A 24,622-nucleotide genomic window follows, 5' to 3' on the forward strand; every position below is an offset into this window, starting at 1 on the left:
CCTCTGCCTGTCCTCCTCTCCTGGAATGAGATGGCCTGTCTGCCTTGGAGCCTCCCCTGCTTTGGATCCCTTCCTGTGAACCCTCTGGTATCCACACCACCCTCTTGTGCTCTGCCCTCACCCTATCTCTTCTTTCCTGTGTGCATCTGACCTCCTGCCTAATGTCCCATGTATTTCTGAACCTTCTTCCTGTGGGTCTCCCTGTGTATCTCCCCTTCAGGGTAGGAGTTGTAATGTCCTCAGCCTTCACTGTCCTATCACCCACTGTGTCCTCTCTGTAGGTATGTCTCCAGACACCTCTCTTGCCATTTCTGCACATTGCCTCCCCTGCTCTCCCACCTACTTTGTGCAGCTGGATGGCAAGCTCCTGCATCTCAGCTTCCAGCCTGTCAGCATAGGCTAGCTCCAGGGCATCACTGGGGGGGCGGGCACTGCTGTGCCAGCGGGCAATGGCAGAAGTCATCTTCCTCTTGGGTCCAAACAATCTGCAGGAAGAATGGGAAAAGGACTCGGATCAGCATTTGCCATGTGCTGGAAGCTCCATAGACTATCCTTCCATCAAGATGGTTCCCCTAGGAGAGATCCTACCCTCGAAGAGGGAGAGTGGCCCCAGGATCCTATAGCAAACAGAAACAAAGGGCTGTAAGAAGTGAGGACTTCACAGGAGGCTGCTCCCCACCACACCCCAACCCAATCTCTACCTGGTTCCCTTCCCAGCTGGGCTGCTGCTTTCCCTAAACAGGGAACTCAGTTGGCCGGCTCTGGGCTATGGATGACCGCCTGCCAACTCAGAAAGTTCTCAGAAATGAGCAGGCAGAAAATATCTGGGTGCCTTGAACACACCAGTGTCAGCTGGGCCTGCTCTGGAAGCCACAGGACCCAGGCCATCTGCATCTAGGCCAGGAGCAGGGTAGGAATGGAGAGAGGACAGCTGACCATAGGAAGAAGACAGACCTCTAGAGAAGGCACTTTTTCCTATCCCAGGTTGGAAAGCTACAACACCAGCTGGTCCCAGAACTTGGGCTGAAACAAGGGGCATGCAGCCACAGATGGCCCGTTGGACTCACGTGACGCCAATTTCCTTCAGGTCACTCTCAGTGAGGGTCAGGAAGATTCGAAGGTCCACATCCTGTTCCTCGAACAGCTGCAGGTACTTCAGACACCCGATCTGTTCCAGTAGTGTGGCAAGGTCCTAGGGGGCAGAGAGACCAGGTCAGGGCATGGGTGTGGCACAAAGACAAGGGAACAAAAAAGGGCACACGATACAAGGAGGAGCCCATTCTCTCCTGCTAGGTGTACATCTGTGAGTTTGCTTTTAAGGGGGAGATCTGAGCCCTGCTGATCCCCCAAGTTCAGCAGTGGGACAGTGACCTGACTGCAGAGAGCCCAAGCTGCCCCCTCCTTGATCTGTGCCCTTAGAGCAGAAGTCCAGAGAACTTTCCATCTGTTTGTGCTTTGGAACTACCGTCTTTTCATTTCAGCCTAAAATACACCTTTAGTATTTCCTGTAGAGCAAGTCTGCGAATAACAGATTCATTTCATCTTTGTTTACCTGGTACTGTCTTAATTTCTCCTTCACTTTTGAAAGACAGTTTTTGCTAGATAGAGCATTCTTGGTTGAGTTACTTTTCTTTCATTATTTTGAATATGTCATCAGATGGCTTTCTGGCCTCCATGGTTTCTGATAGGAAAATTAACTGTTAATCTTACTGAGATTCCTTTGTGGGTGATGAGTCACTTTTTTTTCCTTCAAGATTCTCTTGTTTTTTTGACAGCTGGATTATGTTATGTCTAGGTGTGGATCTGAGTTTAACTACTTAAAGTTCATTTAGCTTTTTGGATGTGCGGAATCTTTTTTTTAAAATTAAATTTGGGAAGGTTTGGCTAATTTTAAGATTTTTTTCTAGACTTCTGGTACATACACTGGCATAGGCAGACATGGCTCACCACTTCCCACAATCACATCACAATTACAACAATATACAGAACAACCATCACTCAGAACTATCAGAAATCCAGCTGAATGGAAGTCTGAAAACTATATAATTAAAGAAATCACATCTATCCTGAGTGGTAGGAGGGGTAAAGACAAAGAATAGGCTGGTCCCACCACACCCAGGCTGATAGACAAAAATTTGGGAGGGATATCTCAGGAGCGAGGAGTTCCAGCCCCACACCAGGTGCCCCAGCCCAGGGTTCCAGTGCCGGGAAGACTGGAACAACTTCTGGCTGCAAAACCCAGCAGGGACTGAGTTGGTGGGAAAAACACTCAACATTCACATCACAGAAGTGCCAGAAGGAAAAGAGAGAGAGAACTTGGAAGCCAGTTGAAGAAATAATGAAAGACAACTTCCCTAATTTGGTGAAGGAAATAGACATGCAAGTCCAGGAGGCACAGAGAGGCTAAAGCAAGATGAACCCAGAGGCCACTCCAAGACGCATTATAATGAAAATGCCAAAGGCTAAAGACAAAGAGTGAATCTTAAAGTAGCAAGAGAAAAGTTAGTTGCCTAAAAGGGAGTTTCCACAAGACTGTCAGTTGATTTCTCAAAAGAAACTTTGCAGGCCAGAAGGGATTGGCAAGAAACACTCAAAGTCATGAAAGACAGGGACCTACAGCAAAGACTACTCTACCCAGCAAAGCTGTCATTTAGAATCGAAGGGCAGATACAGAGCTTCCCACACAAGAAAAAACTAAAGTTCATCATCACCAAACCATTTTTATATGAAATGTTTTTTTAAAGATTTATTTTTAGAGAGAGGAAAAGGTAGGGAGAGAAGGAGAAAAACATCAGTATGTGGTTGCCTCTGGAGCACCCTCTACTGGGGACCTGGCCTGCAACCCAGGCACATGCCCTTTACTGGAAATCAATCCAGCGACTGTTTGGTTCACAGGCTGGTATTCAATCCACTGAGGCACACCAGCCAGGGCTGAAATGTTACTTTTTTAAACAACTTTATTTATTTATTTTTAGAGAGAGGAGAAGGGAGAAAGAGAGGCAAAGAAACATAAATTGTGTGGTTGCCTCTTGAGCACCCCCTACGGGGGACCTGGCTTGCAACCCAGGCATGTGCCCTGACTGGGAATCACTCTGGCGACTGTTAGGTTCACAGGCCAGTACTCAATCCACTGAGCCACACCAGCCATGGCTATATGAAATGTTAAGGGAATTAAGAAAAAGATGATCAAAACCATGAGCAATAAAATGACAAAATACATATCAACAATTTAACCTAGAAAACAAACTAAACAAACAAGAAGAACAGAGACAGAATCATGGATATGTAGAGTGTTTTGATGGTTGCCAGATGGGCAAGGGGTGTGGGGGAACGGGTGACGAGGTAAGGATATTAGAAGTACAAACAGGTAGTTCCAGGACGGTCATGGGGATGTGAAGTAGTCAAGAATTTATACGCATGACACATGGACAGGAACAATGGTGTGGGGATTGCCTGGGGGATTGGGGAGTGCTGAGTGGAGAGGGGCAAAGGGAGAAAGATCATGACAACTGTAATAGCACAATCAGTAAAATATAATAATAAAGAAAAAAGACATTTTTTCTACTCTCCGCTCCCTCTTCTTCTGGAGCACCGTATGTGCGTGTTGGTATGCTTGATGGTGCTGCACAGGTTTCTGTTTCTGTTTTTTCATTTCAGTCTTCTTTCTGATTCTCAAACTGGATGATTTCAATTGATCTGTCAGGTTTTCTGACTCTTCTGCATGCTCAAATGTGCTCTTGAGCCCCTCTAGTGAAATTTTCATTTTAGTTTTTATGTAAACTTTTCAACTCCAGAATTTCTGTTTGGTTCATTTTATTTCTATCGCTTTCTCGATGTTCTCTATTTAGATGTGGTTTCCTTTAGCTCTTGGAACATATTTTTAAAAGCTTGTTTAAAGTCTTTGTCTATGACAAGGTGGTAAACACACTATACGGTCAATAGAGATGATGTATTATAAAATCGTACACCTGAAACCTACATAACTTTATTAACCAATGTCATCCTAATACATTCAATAAATACATTTTATAAATTGAAAAGAAGTCTTTGTCTAATAAGCCCACTCCCTAGGCTTCCTCAGGGATAGCTTCTACTATTACTGCCTTTTCCTACAATCTATGAGCCACATTTTCTTATTCTCTATCATTTTTGTTGTTGTTGAAAACTGGACATTTTAATGCAGCAACTCTGGAGATCCAATTCTCCCCCCTCTCCAGGGGTTACTGTCTGTATTCTTTCTGGTCTGTGGCCACTGAAGTATCTACTCAGCTTAGTGGTCTGACACAGATTTCTTTAAACACTGGCACCCATTCCCAGTCTTTGCCAAATAACTCTGTCTGCTTGTCGGGCACATCAACACTCAGCCAGCCAGAGGATGACTCTGTCCTAACCTTTGCTTCCTGCTTGCTCAAAGCCTCACGATCATCAGAGGTGCTCTCGGGTCTTTCCTGACCACACGCACAGCCCTGGGCATGTATGTGGCCTCTTAGACTCCCAGGAATGAGTCAGAGCTTTTCAAAGCTCCTATGAACATTTCCTCCCCCAGTTTTTCCTTTTAAGCTTTGTGTTCATCTTTATACTCCAACTGTTATCCAACTCTTCAGATAGCTGCAAAGTTAAAACATTTCCCTGTGATTATTTTCGACACACGTCCTCCAAGGAGAAGCCTTTTGGTGTTGAGCACACAAGCTCTCAGTCAAGTCAAATACAGCCTTATGAGCATGTCTACCAGGGAACCATCAGACAGGCCTAGTAATGAGAATTCTTTGAGACTGAAACTTTGAAAGCACTCCAGCTCTGCTCTTCCCCCTCCAGTGACTGTCACCGCTACCCTAGCATTTAAGGGCTCAAGAGGTGTGGCTGCTTGTGGAACCTGGGAGTATAGGCTCTCCAGGGATGGGGGGGGGGGGTTGGGGGGGCGGAGAGGTGACTACAAAGAGAGGCCAGCAAAGTCATAGGCTTCTAGTAAATAGCAGAACTGTGACTTGAACAAATAAATGGCAAGTATGCACCTCTCTGTCTTTCATCTTTGTACCATATATGCCCAAAGAAGGCAAGAGAACTCAATAAATGCACATTAGACAGTTGGGCTGCTGTGTCATACCTGTAATCCCTAAGAAATTGCTTAGCTATAGTAACCCTTAATGAGGAAGGCAGAAACAGCAACTTATTTCTTTAAAAAAATATTATTTACCAATTAGATTGCAGAGAGAGAGAGAGAGAGAGAGAAACATCCATTTTTGCTGTACTTATTTATGCACTCATTGGTTGATTCTGGTATGTGCCCTGACTGGGGATGGAGTCTGCAACCTGGTGTATTGCCACGATGCTCTAACCAACTAAGCTACCCAGCTAGGGCCAGAAACAGCAATTTTCACAAAGTGCATACTATGTGCCACTTTGTCTCTGCTTCACCTCCATCTTGTCACTGATTCCTGAAAGCAGCTCTATGAGATCAGTCCAATTTTCTTCCTCCCCAGGCTCAAGAAGGCTAAGTATGGAAACGAGTATAGTAACCAAAGGCAGAGACAGATCCTCCTGTGGGAAGGGACAGACAAACCCTGCAACTGGCACCTCCAACCTTAGGAATCTCTCAGCCCAAAAAGCTTTACAGATCATTTGGGGGAAAGCCACCACCATGTTCTCTCAACAATGCCTAGCCCATCATAAATACACAATAAAGCCTCATGAATCACATGAAGCACAATCTTTCTAATGATCTAACCATCAGTTTCACAAATGATCTTACCTGGGGTCCTGAATAGGGAAACTTCTCAGACGGGGGGATAGATCCTGGAGAAGAGGCTGCCCCAGAAGTCCCTGTGCTGGGAGGCCACTGGTTTTCACTGTTGCTGTGGCGATTCTTGGTCTTCATATAACTTTTTGTTTGTTTGCGAACCGAGCTTTTATGTGCATTATCTGAATCCTATGGCAAGAGGTGTGTGTTTAAAGTTAACACTGAAAGACTAATCATCAGAGAAATACAAATTAAAACCACAGTGAGGTACTGTGTCACACCTGTCAGAATGACTGTCGTCAATAAACTAACAGCAAGTGTGGGTGAGGATGTGGAGCAAAGGGAACCCTCGTGCCCTGTTGGGGGGACTGTAAATTGGTAATTGGTGTAGCCACCATGGAAAATAGTACAGAGATTCCTAAAAAAATGAAAAACAGCGCTGCCATATGATCTAACAATTATGCATTCTGAGTATTTATCTGAAGAAAACAAAACTAATTTGAAAAGAGAGATGCACCCCATTGTGACTGCAGCATTACTGGTAAATAGCTGATATTTGGAAGCAACCTAGGTGTTCAACAGATAAATGGATAAAGAGGACATGGTACATATATACAATGAAACAGTATTCTTATTCAGCAATAAAAAAGACTGAAATCTTGCTATATGCAACAACATGGATAGACCTAGAGGGTATCACTCTAAGTGAAATAAATCAGAGAAAGGCGTATTGTATGATTTCACTTACATATGAATTCCAAAAAAGCAAAACAGGAAACAAATCTAGATACCGAGAACAAGCTGATGATTACCAAAGGGGACATGGGTTTGGGGAGGGTGGGAATAATAATGTGTAGAGAAGAGTACATGAGCTTTGGGGTCAGCCAAAACTGGTTTTATGTCCCAGCTCTGTTACTAATTAGTTGTGAAACCTTGGACAAATCCCTTACAAAAAGATTAAACCCAAACCCAAATATCCACAAAGAACTGCTCAAAAAATAAAGTAACACAGCCCTGGCCAATATGGCTCAGTTAGTTGGAGCATCATCCTGAAAACTGAAAGGTTGCAGGTTCAATCCCTGGTCAGGGCACATGTCTGGGTTGCAGATTTGATCACTGGTCAGGGGCACAAATGGGAGGCAACTAATCAGTGTTTTTCTTTCTCCCTCTCTCCCCTTTCCTCTCTCTCCAAAACAAGAAATTTAAAAAGTCCTTGTGTGAGGATAAAAATAAGCAAACAAACACTGAAGGTCTCGCAGCTGACACGGCTGCATATAAACTGCTCTGTGCCCTCCATCTGTGCCACTCAGCTTCGACTCCAGTCTGAGCCGCTTTCCTCGGAGTGGGTAAGGTTTGAAACTCCCACACCTGTCACGCAGAGGCTACCACTGAGGTCACCCAAACCCAGGTGGTTCTCTGAAGGGTGGTCCTGGACCCTACATGTCCTAGCCAGCACAGTCATGCATGTCCTTGTTACGAGACTTGCTCATCTCAAATGAACTGTTAACAGCCCCCATGGCACCAAGAAAGGGGAGGGGGATGAGAGGTAAGAAATAAGAAGCTTTACCTCATTGCTCTCCAAAGAGGCCTCGCTGCTGACTCCTGGGGCTCTTGCCAGGCCCTCGCTGCTGCTGCTGCTCCGCACAGCCCCGAGGTGGGCACAAAAGGCCTGCTCTTCTGACAACGGTGAAGACAAGGACAGCTGACTATAGGTCTCACTCACAGTGCCTCCCCAGAGCCTGAGCTGTTTCATCAACTCCTTAGATGGTTTACTGTGTCCTGTTTCATGCTGACTGCCTGGCCTGCGCCCCGCCCCCCTACGCACACGGGCCGGGGATTTTGTCTGTTCTGTTCATTGGTAAATCCAAGCATTTAGAACAATGCTTGGCACACAGGGCACTCAGTGAACCACCGCTGAATGAATGATACATGTACTCTAACAAAGACACTTCCCTGAGGTCTCACCAATCAAGAAGGTAAACCTCCCCTAGATCCTGCATGGAGATGCTGGAAGCTTCTTCCCCCCTGTGCCCATGCCAGATTGTTTGACTCTTCTCAAAAGAGCGGTGCCTTCTACATCTTTCACTCTCTTATTCTCTACTGGATAGATGCATCACGGCACCCAAGCCCCAGCAGGATGGGTGGGGGCGGGCACACAGGAATCCTAAACCCGACAAAGCCTCCAGCCTGGCGGTGTAGGGTAGAGCGGGGTGGGGTGGCACACGTACCCCGGCTGCTGCTGCTGCTGCTCTCCACATCCCGATCGTTGATGGGGGAGGTGACATCCCTGTAGCAGAGACCCTCCCCTACCAGGAGGTTCTCATCACTGCTGTTGAAGGTGACATAGCCCTGTGGAGGCACCTGCTCTGTGAACATAAATCCACAAGAATACAAAGGAAAGACAAGCCCTGATCAGTACAGCTCAGTTGGTTGGACGTTATCCCATAAAGTGAAAGGTCACTGGTTTGACCCTTGGTAGGGGCACATGCCTGGGTTGTGGGCAGATCCCTGGTCAGGTGTGTGGGAGAAGCAACCTATTGATGTTTCTCTCACATCAATGTTTCTCTCCCTCTCTGTTTCCTTCCCTTTCCCTCTTCCCTTCTCTCTGAGAATAAATAAATATTTATTTTAAAAAAGGGAAGACCTGGGGGTGGGGTGCAGGGCTGGGAATACAAGACAGAAAACTATACTTGAACAAGAATTAAATTAAAAAAAAAAAAAGGCAAGACAAATTCCTCCTTCCAAACGTGACCACCTCCTCGGAGGAACCTTGGTGTGAAAAAAGACCCAGGATTTAGGCAGGCCAGGAGGAAGTCTGTATCTTCCTGGCCATCATCTCATCCAGTCACCACAGTAACCTGGACATACTGTTATATGTAGTTTGTAGGTGAGGAGACAAGCTCTGAGGGGTGAAGAGACCAATCCTGTGTCCCACAGCAAGTGCACGGTGGAGTCAAAGCACTGGTCAAACCTGGTGTCCTCTCCCACACCACATTCTCTTTTCCAAAAAAGAGAGCATAAATGCAAAGAGTAGCCCTGGCTGGTGTGGCTCAGTGAATTGAGTGCTGGCCTGTGAACCAAAGGGTTGCTGGTTCAATTCCCAGTCAGGGCACATGCCTAGGTTGTGGGTTGGGTCCCCAGTTGGGGGGTGCATGAGAGGCAACCACACATTGATGTTTCTCTTTCTCCCTCCCTTCCCCTCTAACAACAAACAAACAAACAAACAAATAAATAAATAAAAATCTTAAAAAAAAAAAAAAAGAGTAGAAAATGGTAAGCTGAGTTTTTGATCTCCCAAGCTCCAGAAAAACTACACCACTACTAGGTGTCCCTTTTAGCTGGAAGTATCTAATCTCACAAACCGGCCTTTACGTTCCCTGTGAGTTTTCAACACGGGCATTTAAGGGTTTCCTCTTCAGGTCAGTCAACTCCACGTGAAAGGAGATCTGGCTGAGCAGGAAGGTTGGAGGCCCTGGGCTAAAAATTAACTATAATAATACCAGCTTACACAACCTTTGAAAGTATCTGCCTGCAGGAAAACAAAGAGAAGACGCAGAACACAAACCAGAGAGAGTTCCATTCCAATTCCCCTGCCCCTTCCTTACAGAAAGTACATTGATTTGCATAAAACAGACTGGCTGATAGAGCCATGACTAACTTATTTTCTTCTTTATAGCCTTCTGTAGTTATCGAGGCTTTTTACAACCTGCATATTTACCACTCATAAATGTTTTTTGCAATTGTTGGCGAAGAACATGTAGACCTGTAGAAAATTTAAATATCACAAGGTATAAGAGAAAACAAAATTCTCCTGAAATGCCACAACCAAGAGTCAACTATATCATTATTTTGGTAAATATTCTTCCAGCCTTCTCTGTGGGTATATAAAAAAATGTGTACAAATGAGCTACAGCCATGGATTATTTGGTAAATTGAAAGAATTCCATTTTAAAAAAAGATTTGTTGATGGCTACACAGATGAACTGCACTCTGCATCCAGGGTAAGTCCTATTCCCCAACCATATCTCAGGGTGGGACAGGTAGTATGGATTCCTCAGAAAAAAAAATAGCCTGCCACTCAAAACTAAGACAACTCAGCCAAAGATCCCAGAGCCCCGTGCTCATAAGCACATTAGAACAGGAAGGATGATCCACACTCTCACCCTACAGCAGGAGCTTGACAACTGCTGCATGAGGGCCAGCTTCCCCAGTGGCTCAGTCAGCCCACCCCACCAAGGACAACAGACGCTGGGCCTCAGATTCCCAACCCAGGATTCCTTCCAAGGTTCTTAGAAGGAAATCAAGTTACTGACACTCTTGACTGAGATATGATCTCTTCTGACTAAGGAAAGTTGGTTTCTTCCAAACCCAGGTTTCAGAGGAATGTTTGTTCATGAAAGGGGCCTATCTACCCAGCCTGCTAGACCAGCACCTTGGCCTGGCCACTCCTGGGTGACAGACATTAAAGGATGACGTAACTTGTGTGCAAGTCTTATCACTTGGTCAGTTCAGAGCAAGAGCGTGAGCATAAACCCAACCTGCGCCCTGCCCAGGTGGCTCAGTTGGCTGGAGCATCATCCCATATACCAAAAGGTAGCGGGTTCAATTCCTAGTTAGGGCACAGTATTACGCAAAGCTGCTAAGTTGTGGGTTTGATCCCTGGTTGGGGTGAGTACAGGAGGCAACCAATCAACGTTTCCCTCTCACATCGATATTTCCCCCCTCCCCTGCCCTTCCTCTCTCTCTCTCTCTAAGGTCAATAAACATAGCCTCTGGTGAAGATAAATAAAAAAGGACAACTTGCCCCAAGGACTACTGGTGCCTCCCTCGCTCCCCCAGAACACTATATTCAACATTCAGGAGCTGACAATTTGAGAATAAACTCAGAAGATCTGGAAAGCTGGGGCCTAAGATCCTAGCCCACACAAGAGTACCATGCCACAATTCTCAGAAGGATCTGAGCATCAAACTCATCATCTGGAGAAAACAGCAAGAGTGCAGTCCTTCCTTGGCCTGGCCCAGAGGCATATCTATCTCAAGCTGAAAAATGTATTAAGTATCATGCTTAGGTGCTATGGCCAGAAACAGGAAGTAGGGCTCAAAGGTCACACTGTTCCTGCACTAGCTAACTCACTGTGTGATGAATGAAATCTGAACCTAGCTGCATTTCTGTTGCTCTTATTTATAACTTTAACCAATGAAAGACAAATCAAAGGATGAATGCAAATCCAAGATCCAGCCACACCTAATGTATTTCCATCACTGTCATCACATTTGAGTCTTTGAGCTGCTGCTCTTACCCAGCGCCCACATTTCAGGAGCCCAAGAGTTGTTCTTCTCATCCAGATAGAATCCTTGAAAGCACTATCAAAAAGCCATCAGGAAATGTGGAATGCTCACCATAGCAAGAAGGCTGGGTCTTGCCCCCAAGTCCAATAGCTGTGATCCTGGCCAAGGCCCGAGGCCCCTCATGGATGCTGAGGCCCTTCTTCCGACAGGGCCTCTGTCTCTGAGGAACAGGGCAGGATTCATCTGAAGAGCTCAGATCTTCATATTTTTCTGTGGGTCAAACACAAAAATGTTGACAATATGTCCAGTGATAAACCAGTCTACTAATCCTCATAGTAAACTGGAAGAAAAATCATTCATAATTGGTTTTCTTAAATTAAGAACAAAAATATGTTTCCTAAAACTTCACTTGTAAGAAAATGCCATAATAGGATTTCCAGTCAAAATGGTAGAGTAGAATACTGAATGTCAACTATAATTGAAAAATATATATTTTTAATTTTTTAAAATAGAACTTTTAAAAAAGATGCCATAATGGGCCAGTCCACTGCTCAGACAGGCTATGGCACAGGTGGCAAACACAAGGCCGTGGCTGCATCCGGCCCTCCACCTTGTTTTATCCAGCCCAGCACTTTGTTTCTACCTGGTGGCAGCACGGAGCTCCTTGCCCCTAGTTAAGGAGTAGTTACTTTTACATAGTCCTAAAAGTACATTCAGCCCTTTGAAGGCAACTGTGAGGCTGATGTGGTCCCCAGTGAAAATGAGTTTGACACCCCTGGGCTATGGGTACATCTGGGGGAACAGTAAGCTTATTAAGTATGAGCTAACTGAAAAATTCTGTCATAATGGGGGAATCTAAATTCTTCTTTTTAAAATGAGTTTATTTTTTTTATTTTTAGAGAGGGGAAGGGAGGGAGAAAGAGAGAAAGAAACATCAATGTGTGGTTGCCCTCACATGGGCCCCACTGAGGACCTGGCCCACAACCCAGGCATGTGCGCTGACAGGGTATTGAATAGGTGACCCTTTGGTTTGCAGCCTGCATTCAATCCACTGAGCTACACCAACCAAGGCTACTTCTTTTTCTTCCTTTTTCTTTTTTTAGGAATTGATTTATTTTTTACAGAGAGGGGAAGAGAGAGAGAAAGAGAGAGAGAGACACTTCAATGTGCTATTGCTTCTCATGCGCCCCCTACTGGGGACCTGGTCCACAACCCAGGCACGTGCCCTGACTGAGAATTGTACCTGTGACCCTTTGGTTCACAGGCCAGCACTCAATCCACTGAGCCACAACAGCCAGGGTTAAATTCTTATTTCTTATTCTCCTAATTTTCTGGGTTTGAAGAATTTTTTAATAACAAGTATGCATTATGTTTACAATTGGAAATAAATTTTGTTCTGACTTGAAGAGACAAAATCCATTCATCAACATACGGCAGCATCACCATGACTTAGCGCGTTTATACTCTTGACCTGGGAAACAAACAAGTACCACACGAGGCCTCTGTGCAATGTTTAGGAAGCACTTCAAATCACCACCCATTTGAGCTTAAATGCTCAGCATACCCCACAGCCATTACTGTTTTACTGCTTTTCACAGTTTCCTATATTTTGTCATACCCTGAAGGCAAAATTCATGGATACATTTGTATCAGGCTCTCTTATCTGACACAATCTCATTCTGGAGTTGGTAAAGTGGGGCAGAGACATGGAAAAGTCCCCCCTTACCACTGCACACCATAGGAGCTAGTATTTATTACAAAGCAGTCCTGAGGCCAGAAAGGGAGCTGAGCAAAACCAGACCCTGGAAAGGGAGCAGGCTCACTCACATGTGAATTGAGAGCTCAACTCTTAGCAACTGCCCAGCAAGTCAGGCAGTTACTGACGCAGGTTCCAAATGCGGGCCAGTGACTCAAGTGGACCACTATTCCCTCTTTTCCCTATTCAGCTCACTCCCATCTGCTCCAGGATCTACGTCACCAGGAGGAGACCGGGGTCCTGTCCAAGCAGAAGATGTAGTCATAAAAATTAAAGGGACAAGGGGGAAGGAACCAAGGAAAAGGCAGCACTCCAGGAATCTGAACTTTCTAACATGTTCTCTCAAGTATGCACCAAGCAGCGGGAACGCAGAGAGAGTCTCACAAATCCCACACCTTCAACACAACCTAGACCACAGAGAGCACTGCAAACTTCAAAGATCCTGTCCCTGTGAGGAGCAGACAAATGTCCCTCTCCAGCAAAGAAATATCCAACTCGCTCACCTCTATTCTCTGTGGGGAATGAAGCAGGTCTAGGAAAAACCACTCAGAGAACAGACAAGGGAAAGAAGTGCCAATGTCATTCCCAAAAAGATGAAGTCCACTCTGTGGGCAAAAATACTGTAAAAACTCCTGGTGGAGCAGAGCACCATCACAAAGAAGTAACTTAGGAACGCACATGGCACCGAGGGGACAGTCAGAGGAGCAGCAGTCCTTCTGGGGAGAGACACCTTCCGGAAACGGGGTGGTAAAGGGAAAAAGCAGGCAGGGGAAGTTCAGGATCTAGCAAGACAAAATTTTATCAGCGGATAAAGAGAAAAAAAGAGGAAAGAAAGGCCACCTAGTAAAGAGGCTGTCCCTGGACACTGGGGAGGAGGGAGCTCTTGGACTGGGATTCACACACTAGCCAGACCACCAAGCCCTGCCTGTGAAAGGCAGGGGCACCAGTGATCTTCACCTTCACACAAACACTACTGGGGAAACATAGAAATGGGAATCAAATGCTCAGCAAGTGAAACATTCCCTTTCTCCAAAACTCAACTAATGGGGAAGCTGGAAAAACTGTGACAAAACACTGAACTCCGAATCCTTCAACAGCACCTGAGGACAGGAGAAAGCACCCTGAATCAGAAATCCAAAACTGAGGACAAAAAGACACAGACAGTCACGTAGAATGGTGAGAAAACTGACTGAACTTAGGGAAAAAATAGAAAAAAGAGTCAAAATTTAAAAATGAAAACTATATTACCCAGTGCCCAAATAACAGATATGAAATGCAAACTGAACCAGAAGTGTTGAAGAAAATTACAAAAACCAGGAAAGAACAAATTAGATAGAGAAAGAAGTAACCGCTGAAATAACCACTGGAACAGAAGAAACTTTTAAAAGCAGAAGGAGGAAAAAAAATTCTATTTTTAGACTTCTACGTAGACGAACTTGAAATCCAGGGTGAAATGATTTTCTAGAAAAATACAGTTTACCAAAACTGACACCAGTGAAATCAGAAAGCTTAAGCATACCAATTTCTATAGAAGAAACAAAAAAAGCCATCAAGGAACCACCCCCAAAAAAGGCCCAGGCCCAGATGATTCAGCAGGAGAATCCTACCACATCTTCAAAGGCCACAGGGCTCCAATGCTGCAAAAATTATTCTAGAGCACAAAAAAGGAAGGGAAGCTTCCAGATTCTTTTATGAAGCAACTATAATATCGATACCTATGCCTGACAAAGACAGAAGAAAATCACAGACCAATATTAATTACAAATGAATGGCTATATAAAACACTAAATAAAACATTAGCAAACAGAATCAAACACCACATTAGGAAAATAATACACCAAGTGAGATTTATGCACCAAGTGAGAAGGTATAAAGTTGGTCATATTAGAAAATTCGTTAATATGTGTTAATAAATCTAAAGAGAAAATTCAGAAACATTTCCATAGATGTTGAAAAAGGCTTTGATGAAAGTCAACATTTATTACTGTAGAAAACACTCAAGAATATAGGAAATGATACTTTCTTATTATTTTCTCATTGATGTTAGAGAGAGAGGAAGGAAGAGAAAGAAACAGAAAATCATTAATTTGCTGTACCACCCACTGATGCATTCATTGGTTGATTGTTGTATGTGCCCTAACTCAGCATCGAACCCGTAACTGGGATGATGCTCTAACCAACTGAGCTACCCGGCCAAGGCAACAGATACTTTCTTAACATCATAAAATCTATGTGCACCTCACTCTTAAGTCAGTATCTTACTTAATGTGGCATTTCCACTGAGGTCAGGACCCAGTGAATGTCCACTGTCTCCACTATATTCAACACTGTACTAGAAGTACTAGTCAATGAAACTAAAGATCAGAGGAATAAAAATCAGAAAGAAGTTGTAAATCTAACTCAATTTGCAGATTATATGGGAGTATTCTCTGGAAAACCCTAGAGAATCAATAAATAAAACTAACTCAAACAATGAAAGAACTGAGTGAGGCAGCAGAATATAAAATTGGTATACATGCCCTGACTGGTGTGGCTCTACTGGTTGGGCATCGTCCTGCAAAGCAAAAAAGTCGTGGTTCAGTTCCCAGTCAGGGCACACGCCTGGGTGGCAGGTTTGGTCCTGATCAGAGTGCATATGAGAGACAACCAATCGATGTTTCTCTCCCTCTCTTTCTCCCTCCCTTCCCCCCTAAAAATAAATTAAAAAATATTTTTAAAAATTGGTATATAGATATCAATAGCTTTCATATTCACAGACAATAAGCAGTTAGAGGATATGATGGTAATGAAACCCCATTTATAACAGCAACAAAGAAAATCAAACACTTAGAAATACACTTAGGTTATATGCAAAACAAATATTAGAAAAAAATTTCAAACTCTCCTGTAAGACACAAAAATATAGTTGAACGAAAGCACACTCCTTTTGTTAGCTGGAATGACTCAACAACATAGAGGGGTAGTTAATTCATAAGTTTGCCACACTCTCAGCATCAGCACACTGTTTTTAAGGAACTATAGTTGATGTTCAATTTCACACACAAAAAGCTATCACTAGGAAAACACTGAAAAAGGAAAGCTACAAGGGAGACCAGCCCTACTAGATTGTAAAACATATTACAAAAAGCCTCTATAATTAAAGCTGTGTGGCTCTGGTGTGTGAAGAGACAGACCAAGAACAGAATAAACAGTCCACAGCAAAAATGGAAATTTTGTGTGACAAAGACACTAGGACACAAAGACACTTCTCAGATCACTAGGTCAAAGCTAGACTTTTAAATAAATATGCTAGGACAACTGGAGAGCCATTCGAAAAAAAACAAAAACTACCTTATACCATACATGAAAATAAAGTGTAAATGGGTCAGAGATCTCAATGAAGAAAATGAAACCATGCCAGTACTATAAGAAAACATGGGTGAATTCTTAATTTTTTTTAATTTAAAAAATTGTTTTAATCTTCACCCGAGGATATGTTTTTTTAAATTGGTTTTAGAGAGAAAGAGAAAGAAACATCAATCAGTTGCCTGACCAGGGATCGAACCCACAAACTTTTGGTGTATGGGATAACTCTCCAACCAAAAGAGCCACCCAGCCAGGGGAATAGGTGAATTCTCATACAACCTGGGCACAGGGAAAGATTTTTTGTGACCCAAAATCCAAAGGAAATAAAAAAGATTGATGAATTTACTATATAAAATTAAAACATTCTGCATGGCAACAAACACCATAAAAGTCAAGAAACAAAAACCAGAAGCTAACAAAACAAAACAAAACCAGAAGCCAGCCCCTTAATGAGGCTGTGCATACCTTATTTCTGGGTGGGCAACACATACCCACACCTGGTGTACCCAAATTCAGCCTGGCAGGTGCCACTCTACAGCCTAACTAACTTGTCCTCTCCCAATAGACAAGCAGGCCTCAACCTTGATGCATAATGGATTCCCCAGGGGAGATACAGGTTTGGCAAGGCTGCAGGAGCCAAATTGATCAAAGCAGGTGAGAATGAGGGGCGGGATTCCAGCAGAGGGTGAAGCCACAGATGGGTACCTGGGCTCCGATAGAGGCTCTTGGGCAAAGAAAGTGAGTGAGCATCTATCAACCCCACTATCTTCATGTGTCCATACTGCTTGGCCAGCATTCGGGCTGTGGCTCCACTGTGGTCTCTCGTGTCCACTTGGACTCCCTGTGAAAGTTAGTAAAAGAACAAGAATTAAGAACCTCCCCTGCAAAGCACCCTCACTTCGGGGGCTATGGACCCAGGACAAGAGGTGCAATGGCTTATCACCACCTTGGAAAGGTCTATACCCAAGGTTCTCTAAAACATCACAACTTTGGGAGAAAAGGCAAAGGTCTGTGTGGTCTCTCATTGTCAATGCTAAAACTGGGGGTGTGGGGAGGTGCTTGTTGGCTCATCATACACGGCAGTAATCCAGCCATCTCATAGCTGAGGCAGCTCTCCAAATTCACTGCTTTGGCTTTCAGCTGCTCTGGGCAGGCAGATACTTAAAGGAAAGAGGCAGTCAGGGGCTGCTCCAGGTGAGGAGGATACCTCAGGCTGCTGTGCATTGAGAACCCACCTACACCCTTGGCACCCAGTTGTGCATCGACCTTGCTTCATTCTCTTCACACAGAAAACTGAGACAACAGATTTGCTAGAGAAGCAGTCTTTAAAAAAAATAGTCAGGATAAGAGTGCCACCCTTCTGAAACAGACTTTGGTAACTTTTATCCTAAGCCCTAAAAAGTACTTATAGTCTTCAGTACAGTAATTCTGCTTCTGCAACTTGATCTTAAGGAAAAAACCCCAAATACGGAGAAAGGTTTTACACACAAAGATGTTTATTTAGCACAACATATTCACAATAACGAAGACCTAGCAATAACATAAACGCTCAGGTGGAGAGTCCACTATGTTACTGTCAAAAGGCACGTTTTTCAATTAAAAGATAAATAAATGCTAGGAATGTAAAATAAATGCTAGGGATATAGTGTTAAACTATAGTTAACACTACTGTATGATGTATAAGAGTTGTTAAGAGAGTATATCCTAAGAATCCCCATCACCAGGGAAAAAAATACATACAGGATAGGGCAAAAGTAGTTTTACAGTTGGGAGTATGTATAGGAGAACATTCTGTGTGGCGTGGGCCCAGCTCCCACTCGGAGATGCATAGGACCCACATCCACAGATAGGTTCTCCCATGGGGAATCGGGCCTGCATTGTACCTAGACTGCTATGAGACTTGCTAAAAGTCCCTCACCCTGAATTGAGGCACAAGAGCTTACTGTTACCAAAGTCTGTGCTAAACCTTCCAGGATGAGTGTAACCACTCATCCACTTTTCCCTTTGATTTGCAAATATTCTTCTTCTGTGATGTGATTAGCGGTATCCTCTCCTTTGTTTTCTGTAAAACGTAACCACTTAAAGTAAACCTGTGCATTGTCAATGAGGACCATCATGTAATGTGCCCAGAAAAGCAGTAAAAGCCTGTCAAAGGCAAGGGCTGAGGCCTTTCGCCTCTTGAGAGAGAAGCTGCGCCATCCCTTTTTCTCCACGGGACTTGGTAGTCGGTGTGAATTTGTTGTGTCCAATCCACAATGTGGTGGACCCCACGAGCTGTGGTCCGCATCAAGTACGCAAAACGGAGTTTGTCCTAATATTATTGTTTATTAATTATTATATTATTTTCCACACAAACAACTAAATCTACTTTTGTCCTACCCTGTATATATATTATCTATATGAAATACAATAATAAAGTTATTGTTGTATTCATTTCATGATACATATAAGTCAAATCAACTCACAGAGTGATATATGTCAATTATCTCAATATAACTGGTGGAAAAAAAGATAATTTCTGGTTTGAGTTTGATAGAAGAAATCCAAAGGTTTCACCCATAACAAACAATACCGTCTTCACTGTAAGGTTTTAACTAATATCTATTTTTAAGCCTGAAAGATTTTAACTTCAAGTTGTACTAAAGCAACACTATTCCTTAGCAAGAAATGAGGAAGAAAAGAGAACCAAGAACAAGAAGGTCCATGAGGTGAGGAGAGAATATTGAATTTCTATTTACCTTTTAAATGTTCTTTAATTTTTCTTCCTATTTTATAATCTATATAATATAGTACTAGAAAATTCCATGATCAAAAGTCATTGGGGTCAGTTTAGAGACTAGGACCAGTGTGACAGTGGGCGCACTCATCAGGTTCAGGGCCACTGGATCGACATTCAGCTGCCCGCTGAGAGAGGCCCAAACACACCCTGATCATTCGGCCCAGAGGGAGCTGTGGGAGCCTGGCCCCCCTGGGAGGAAGGGACATGGGGTGCCAGGACAGCGGCCAGAGCCCTTTCCTTCCCTGGTGAAGAGCACAGGGTGCCTTGCCTCATCCACTTGTCCATCTTCAAGAATGAAGCCTGGCTATTGAGGGGCAGGTCAAGAGACCCAGTGGGTCCATCCCTCTGGCTGACCTTGACCTAGCAGGAGGAGATCTCCAAGAAATAAGGAGTGGCTACAAAGGGCAAGCTGGACAGCCTCCCCAGCAGTGGAACAATCTGGCCCATCAGCCACAAGGTCCGGGCTGTGCGCACCAGCCCCCTCAGCCAGAAAGCAATAGCTGGGAACTGACCAACACCTTCAACTACTTATTAGGGGTCTGGCAGAAAAACTGTTAATTTCCTGAGTTTGATAAGTGTATGTGCTTATGAAAAAAATTATTTTTAGGAAATACATATGAAAGTATTTAGAGGGAAAAGAGCATATGTCAGCACTTATTTTCAAATGATTTTTAAAAGATTATGCATATAAATATACAGAGACATAAACTGTTAACACCAGGGATCTAGCAAAAGTATGCAAAGTCTTTGCACTACTTTGTGATGCTTCTTTAAGTCTGAAATCATGTTAAAGTTTAATTTTTTTTAAATTTTCCAAAAGAAATCCAATACAATCTGTTTCCTTCAATATAAGTTGCCCACACACAATCTCAGGCCCAGCTGAAGAATAAAGGAACCCAGAGCAGCAAATGGGGGTGTAATATGCATGGTAGATAAAGGATCTGAAGTCTCTGACTCACCAATATGTTTTCCACTTAAAGTACTACATAAATCATTGTCTCTTACAATGTCCAGTTCTACCTTATTTAAAATCAAGTAAATAAAAATAAATAAATAAATCAGTCTCTAGCCCTGACAGGTGTAGCTCAGTTGGCTGGGCCTCATCCTGCAAGCTGAAAGGTTGCTGGTTTGATTCCCTGTCAGGGCACATGACTGGGTTACACACCAGGTCCCCAGTGGAGGACGTGCAAGAGGCAGCTGATTGATGTTTCTCTCACACATCAATGTTTCTCTCCCTCTCTTTCTCCCTCCCTTCCCCCCTCTCTCTAAAGATAAATAAATACAATGTTTTTAGAAAATCTGACTCTAAACTCAGAAGTAGAGGTTATGCTTCTTGCAGTTCTGGGCTCCTACTCATCTATTCTTTTTTGGTTGTTTTAGCTTTTTGTTTGTATTTAGTACTTTTTCTGCTCATCTATTTTTGGCCCTAGACTATGTCTTAAGGATCCTAGTCCATGTGAGTAGACTTACCTTCAAAGAATAATTATCTGTAGGGAGCCCAAATGGCCAATAATATACGAAAAGATGCTCAACCTCACCAGAAATCTAGAACAGTAAAAACCAAGAGGAGACAGCTCATCTGATACCATGCAGCAAGTGTTATTGAGGGTGTGGGAGACCAGAGCTATAAAATACTATCAGAAAAGTGTAAAATGGCACAACTATGAAGGAAAGCAAACTAACACTCTCTAGTGCAGATGCACCCATGCTACCCACCAAAGTTCTACTCTGAAGACTATGTCCTGACCTCCTACAGAAATCCCTTCACACGTGCTTCAGACAGGCAGAAAGTGTGAGTTGCAGCACTGTTAGAAATAGCAAAGTGAATACAACTTAAATGTCCACTAAAAAGGGTAAATATAATATATTCATATATTCAGTAAGCACGGAGCTGTTAAAGTGAGTGAATGACATCTGCATTTACCAACACTGTTGAATGACACATACAGTCTGGTACATTATTTATACAAACCTTTAAAATACATAAAACAAGTCTATGCACTGCTTAAGGACACACAGTATGTGGCGAAAGCACCAAAATCAGAGATAGGAGAGGTACAGCCCAGCATCTGGATAGTGGTGACTTCTGGATCATATGGGTTAGTTGTATTAGCTTCTGTGTTTTGTTTTTAAAGATTTTATTTATTTATCTTTAGAGGAGAAGAGAAGGAAAGAGGGAGAGAACATCAATGTATAGTTGCCTCTCATGGGTCCCCCACCGGAAACTGGCCTGCAACCCAGGCATGTGCCCTGACTGGGAATTGAACCGGGATCCTCTGGTTTACAGGCCCTCCCTCAATCCACTGAGCCATATCAGCCAGGGCAGCTTCTGTGTTTTTTAATATGTTTAGAGTACTTCATAATGTAAGGCTCATAATTCTTGCTTCTGTGGTGGGTGTCAGTTGGTACAACTTGCTCTTCAAATGGCAATTTGGCAACATCCACATTAGGACTGTACTTTCACTTCACCCTTCTACCTTTAGTACTGAATGGGACAGAAGGGGCCGTGAAGGTGTGCAGAGACATACATGCACACATATTCTCCACGGCACTGTGCATAATAGTGAACGGTTGGCAAGGGTCTAACTCTGTAGACCACTTGATAGAAACTCTAATTCAGTCCTACAAGGGAGTACTATGCCCCTCTCACACACACAAGAAACAAGAGCTTTATATGCTGATATAAAACAATCTCCAGGACAGACAGTTAAGTTTAAGAAAAAAGCAACTTGGGGAGCAGCGCTAGGAGAGTGACCAAGAGAATGAAGCAAAAGCCAGAGGCAGGCTCCATATATACCATATTTTTCAGACTATAAGACACACGCCCCAAATTTGGGAGGAAATAGGGGTGCGTCTTATAGTCTGAATGTAGCTTACCTGGCTCACTGTGGGGGGGGGGAGGAGCAGCACTATGTTATTTATGTTATTACATATTTTACCACATTTTTTGCTTCAAAATTTTTTTCCTATTTCCCTCCTCTAAAACCTAGGTGCGTCTTATGGTCCAGTGTGTCTTATAGTCCTAAAAATATGGTATCTTCTTTCTCATCTGTATTTTTACCATGTAAATGTATTGTCCCCAGATTCTTTTTTAAAAAGAGATACGTTAACATTTTATTATTCTAAAGTTCCTACCAATAAGTAACAAAAAAACCCCCCTATTTAATAGAAAGTTGTGCCAAAACATAAAGAGACAATTCATCAAAGAATCATAAATGGATAATATATTCTAAAATGTTCAATCTCATTAGTAAGTTCAAACCAAATCCAGATGCCACTTCTCTCCCAACAGATTGGAAGAGACTTAAGATGGGTAACCTTCCATCTGCAAGGCCGGTAACGACATAAGAAGTGAGCACCTGTGTACACTACTGTGGGAAGGACAACAGAACAGCTTTGTTAGGACTTTAAATATAAACTAAACATTTCCCCTACTGGATTTTTTAAAACAACTTTATTAAAATATAATCACATACTCTGCAATTCACTCACTTACAGTGTACTATTCGACAATGTGCAACCATCGCCACAATCAATTTCAGGACATCTTCATCACCCTAAACAGAAATCCTGTACCCCTTAACCACTGCCCTCCCTACCATCTTCCCATCCTCTCCAGCCTGAGGCAACCACTAATCTATTTCTGTATCTGTAGATTTGCTTATCCTGGACGTTCATATAAAAGGAATCATACAATACGTGGTCCTTTGCATCTTTTACTTAGCGTAACATTTTCAATGTTATCCCTGCAGCATCCTTTTTATGCCTGATAAATATAACACATTTATCCACTTTTTGGTTGGTGGGCATTATCAATAACATTGCTATGGACATTGGTGTTCAAGTTTTGCCTAAGCATGTTTTCAGTTCTCTTGGGAGTGGAATTGCTGGGTCACACAGTAACTCTGTGTTTCAATGTTTGAGTAGCAGCTAGATTGTTTTCCAAAGAGGCTGCATCATTCACATTCCCATCAACAGTATACGAGTTTTCCAATTTCTCCACATCCTCACCAACCCTTGCTCTTGTTCATCTCTTTATCAGACATCCTAGTAGTTTTGATTTGCATTTCCCTGATGACTAATGATGTCAAGCATGTTTTCATGTGCGTATTGGCCATCTGTATAATTTCTTTGGCAAAATGTCTATTCGAATCCTTTGCCCATCTTTTAATTATCTTTTTATTAGGACCTATTAAATTTAAAACATGAGCACAAGCAATCCCTCTTGTAGAAACAGAGTACACAGAAATAACTGCATGCACGGTAAAGCTGTACAAATAAAGATACTGCCCAGAGCACTGGTTATAATTGTAAGATGTTGGAAACCTACATTTCTACTAATAAGGAATTGATTATAAATTAACTATGGCAGAGTATGCATGGAATTCTATAAAAGGATAAGATGTCTAAGGCATATCAAGTGGTTTTTTAAAGCTGCAGACCAAATGTACAGCACCACCCCACTTTGTCCAAGACAAAAAGCACTACATGTACAGGTGTCTAAAGATACACGTTTCTAAGCAGAAACAAAAGTCCTGGAGCATCTCTTTCCAAAACTAAGTAGGCATCGTGTGGAGGAGCAGGGAGTGGTTGAAAAGGGCTGAAGATCTTTGCCTTCTTCTTCTATATAACTTTTTAAAGTAACAGGATGTTTTAAAAATATACTTTCCATACTTTTCAAATGAGTCTTTTCAAAATTCTCATAGAAATAGTGTCTGTTTTTACTCACCACTGTATTCCTCATGCCTAAGTGTCACTTAACACTTGGCATCAATAGATACTCAATGAAAATATGTTGAATAACTAGATGAAGAGCAGATATTTCTGTGTAGTTTATACTTCAGTGACATGATTTATCACTTGTTGTGACTACATTATAAGCTAATAAAGAGGGTCACTTACATGATTTAGAAAATACTGCACAATTATTTCATGGCCAGCCGCAGCTGCTTCCATCAAAGGAGTGAATCCATATATCGGTTCCCTGCAAGACAGAGTCCAATAATTCTAAGGAGCATGAGAAAAATTATACCAAGGAGATGCTTCCCTGATATAGACAAAACCAAGCTGATGTAAAGTCACCCATCACCCCTAAGTGCAGAGGTCTCCCTCTTGCAAGAATTAATGGGGAGAGGTAAGTTCTTACCAACACATCAGACTTATGAACCCTTCTAGTTTCTACTGTAGCTCTAGTCTTTTGTCCTAAAGACACTGGATATCTTCACCACTCCTAAGCTGTTTGAACACAACACATGACATCAATCAGGGCTGTGGACAGTGCCAGTTGGATGCTGTGTTGAGAGTATTATCATCATCATATTCTTTAGACGATAACCCGTCCAGCTTATAAAACTCATGACTATCTCAAAACATCACCTCACCAAATAAGGCCAAAGGGAGAAAGGAATTAGTATTTAATGTATGTCAATTAACTACCATTCATTATGTTAGGCCCCTGGCTTATGAAAAAACATGTAATTCTTCTAACAACTCTATGACATAAACATTGCTACCCTCAGTTTTCAGATAAAGAAACCGAGGCTCAGGGAGCTTGAAGTGCTGCATCCAGTGTCATGTGATGGGTGTATAAAAAAGCCAGGATTATTCCGAGGCCTCTTGCACCTGGGTGCAACTGTCTCTTCTGTCCCTTTGTCTGAACTCCTGATATAGATGGGGGGCTACCCTGATTCTGGCCTATAGCTGCCTCTACGGTTGC

The 24,622-nt window shown here is 42.9% G+C and overlaps 1 protein-coding gene across 13 annotated transcripts in view; it reads right to left on the reverse strand.

Moving 5' to 3' along the window:
- The window catches only part of ANKS3 (ankyrin repeat and sterile alpha motif domain containing 3), a 32,179-nt gene that overhangs the window by 2,041 nt on the left and 5,516 nt on the right, over window positions 1-24,622 (reverse strand). For 11 of the 13 annotated variants that reach the window (XM_037029817.1, XM_037029815.1, XM_037029816.1 and 8 more), the window contains 8 exons: window positions 23,809-23,890; window positions 16,833-16,968; window positions 11,138-11,296; window positions 7,966-8,103; window positions 7,305-7,414; window positions 5,750-5,926; window positions 1,068-1,192; window positions 344-485 (listed from right to left, as the gene is read on the reverse strand). In XM_037029817.1, coding sequence (XP_036885712.1) covers window positions 344-485; window positions 1,068-1,192; window positions 5,750-5,926; window positions 7,305-7,414; window positions 7,966-8,103; window positions 11,138-11,296; window positions 16,833-16,968; window positions 23,809-23,890 — 1,069 coding nt within the window. The remainder of the gene's footprint in view (window positions 1-343; window positions 486-1,067; window positions 1,193-5,749; window positions 5,927-7,304; window positions 7,415-7,965; window positions 8,104-11,137; window positions 11,297-16,832; window positions 16,969-23,808; window positions 23,891-24,622) is intronic. The other 2 variants (XM_037029819.1, XM_037029820.1) reach the window with 2 other exon arrangements.

The sequence above is a fragment of the Sturnira hondurensis genome, unplaced genomic scaffold, assembly GCF_014824575.4.
Source record: "Sturnira hondurensis isolate 20B ecotype Veracruz unplaced genomic scaffold, ASM1482457v3 Scaffold0020579, whole genome shotgun sequence".
Classification (NCBI taxonomy): Eukaryota; Metazoa; Chordata; class Mammalia; order Chiroptera; family Phyllostomidae; genus Sturnira; species Sturnira hondurensis.